The sequence below is a fragment of the Myotis lucifugus genome, unplaced genomic scaffold (assembly GCF_000147115.1).
Source record: "Myotis lucifugus unplaced genomic scaffold, Myoluc2.0 scaffold_0, whole genome shotgun sequence".
Lineage (NCBI taxonomy): Eukaryota > Metazoa > Chordata > Mammalia > Chiroptera > Vespertilionidae > Myotis > Myotis lucifugus.
In genome coordinates, this window is record NW_005871048.1 from 44,185,449 (window position 1) to 44,187,826 (window position 2,378).

The 2,378-nt window shown below is 32.8% G+C and overlaps 1 protein-coding gene across 26 annotated transcripts in view; it reads right to left on the minus strand.

Annotated features, from left to right (window-relative positions):
- The window catches only part of ERBIN (erbb2 interacting protein), a 106,895-nt gene that overhangs the window by 54,356 nt on the left and 50,161 nt on the right, over positions 1-2,378 (minus strand). For all 26 annotated transcript variants that reach the window (XR_002828460.1, XR_002828463.1, XM_023751333.1 and 23 more), the window contains one exon: positions 1,606-1,662. Coding sequence is in view for 24 of the 26 variants with exons in the window: in XM_023751333.1 (XP_023607101.1) it covers positions 1,606-1,662 (57 nt within the window). In the remaining 2 variants the exon portion in view is untranslated. The remainder of the gene's footprint in view (positions 1-1,605; positions 1,663-2,378) is intronic.

A 2,378-nucleotide genomic window follows, 5' to 3' on the forward strand; every position in this document is an offset into this window, starting at 1 on the left:
TTTTGTATTTAATTCATTTTATCTCTCTTCTCCTGTCTCAAAGGAAAAATACACATCCCTTTGTGTGCGTGGTACATGCCCTCCACTATTAAGATGGTATTAAGTTTCCCTTAACTATGAATCTAAAACAGCTTTCCCACTGATCTTTGATTTGAGTTTGTAAAGCTTCCAAGGTTCTAATCATAAGTCTTAAAAAAAAACAAAACAGAAAAAAATTATATTTGCAAATTTGAAGCTAAGGCGTTAAAATTCACAGAGTTAAAATCAGTGAATTCCTTAGGATCAGAGAGATCATATTAACTGTAGACTATTTCAGTAAGTAAATTACATTTTGATTATTCAAACCTCTTAGAAAAAAGTCAAGTTTTGAATTAAGGAGACAATGACAAAAACCAAATATGTAACGTATTTAAACCTTAGTCTAATTCCCACTTTAATTTATACTCACAACTTTAATTCCCACTTAATTTATAATCACAACTATCACTATAAAATGCCATTCATTCTTGCACTGAACAATTACTGAACTAATACATGTCTTTTGTGAATTCAAACTAGATATGCTCTTTGCTCTCAAAGATTATAGTCGTGGGGGGTAGGGGAAGGAGGAAGATATAAATACATGAGTGCAAGATATATATTTACATATGCTGGTCAGGTAAGAAGGGAGTGAAATGTACAAAAAAAAAAATGGGACTACTGTGGTAAATGTCATAACAATTAAGTAAACATGGTGCCCAGAGTCGAGTAAACAGAACAACTAACTCCTGGGGAATTACAGATACTTCTCTGAAGAGGTGACAATTAACTTTTGACAAACAAATTGTAACAGGAGTCAGCAAAATTTTCTATAAAGGGGCAGATAGTAAATATTTTAATCTTTGCATGTAATTTCTGTCACAACTATTCCACACTACCACTGCAGAGCGAAAGAAGCCATAAGCAATATGAAAATGAATGAATGTGGTTCCAATGAACTTTATTTACAAAAATAAGCAGTGGGCCAGATTTAACCACAGACTATAGTTTGCCAATGCCTAAACTGTAAAAAAATGTAGCAATGAATTCAGTGTTTTACGACATTTCTACAACAAATGAACAGACTACACAGTGTATTCTGAATTTGTAGATCTGTTTATCTTATTTGCTCTTGGACTGCCATCTCTTTTTGATGTTCGCTTACCAGTAGAGGGCCCTCCACCCCATTTCTCATTTACAATAGACTGAAAAACCAGACAGGCTCTTAGAACTATAGTTATCAGACTTCACATGAAGACCCTTTGAATTTCTCTAGTGAGTACCATGTAAGAGTTCTGGTATATGAATTGGGACTTTTATTTGGGGCTCAAGCGGGTTTTACATACTTATTACTTTGACTTCTGTCATAAGACTGTGTTCCAGAGACTATGAAATCACTATTAAATGCCAAATACAGATGCACAGATTTATACATTGACTACAACTAATATAAATATGACCACAAATGCCAGTCTTTTAAAATAATTTTCACTTGTATTTCAGATATTAAAAAGTTAATATTTCTCTAAGGACCTAAGAATTAAAAATTCTAAATTAAATTTTAGAAAGCACAGCACCTGTACTTACTTTGGCAACATTTTCAATTGGTTTTCTCTAAGTTCTAGTATCTGGAGTTTAGTTAATCTGCAAAACAAAGAAAACAAATCAAGCATCTATGACAAAGACAAAGAATTAACAAGTTAGTATCATACTCTGAAGTTTTAAAGCAATCAGTATTTATTATGTAATTACAATATGCAGAATACTGTATTAAAAATTACACAGGAATACAAAGTAATACAAAGGAAGAAAAGACTATTTCTGCCCCTCAGAATTATTAGGGGGGGGGGGGATGCTTCCAGACCTATTCACAGCACAAAGTGACTGTCCCTAAATATCAAACCTAGAGCACTTCATGCCTGTGAAAATACCTCCCAAAATTATTAACTATCTCTGAATAATAATTCAACTCCAGAGTTTGGCTCAGAGAGAAAACCATAAGGGAACACAAGGAGACATGGAAAAGGAGATATCCTCCAGCACTACTAAGATGCATTTTCCAATAAATTTCGAGGAAAAATGAGCAGATTAGGTGGTACAGAGTTGCTAAATTAATGCTACAATAGCAATGATATTACACAGTATATAAATGTATCAAATCAACATGTTGTATACCTTAAACTTCCACAGTGGTTATGTGTCAAATATATTTTCAATAAAAATTAAAAAAGTGGGTCCAAATGTCAGACACAGAATAGGAATTTCAACAAGCATATAATCTTTATCTGTTCGTGTATGTATAGGATGCATATACCAATATGGTTTATGTATATTAAATATTATGGAGCATGACAATGTAG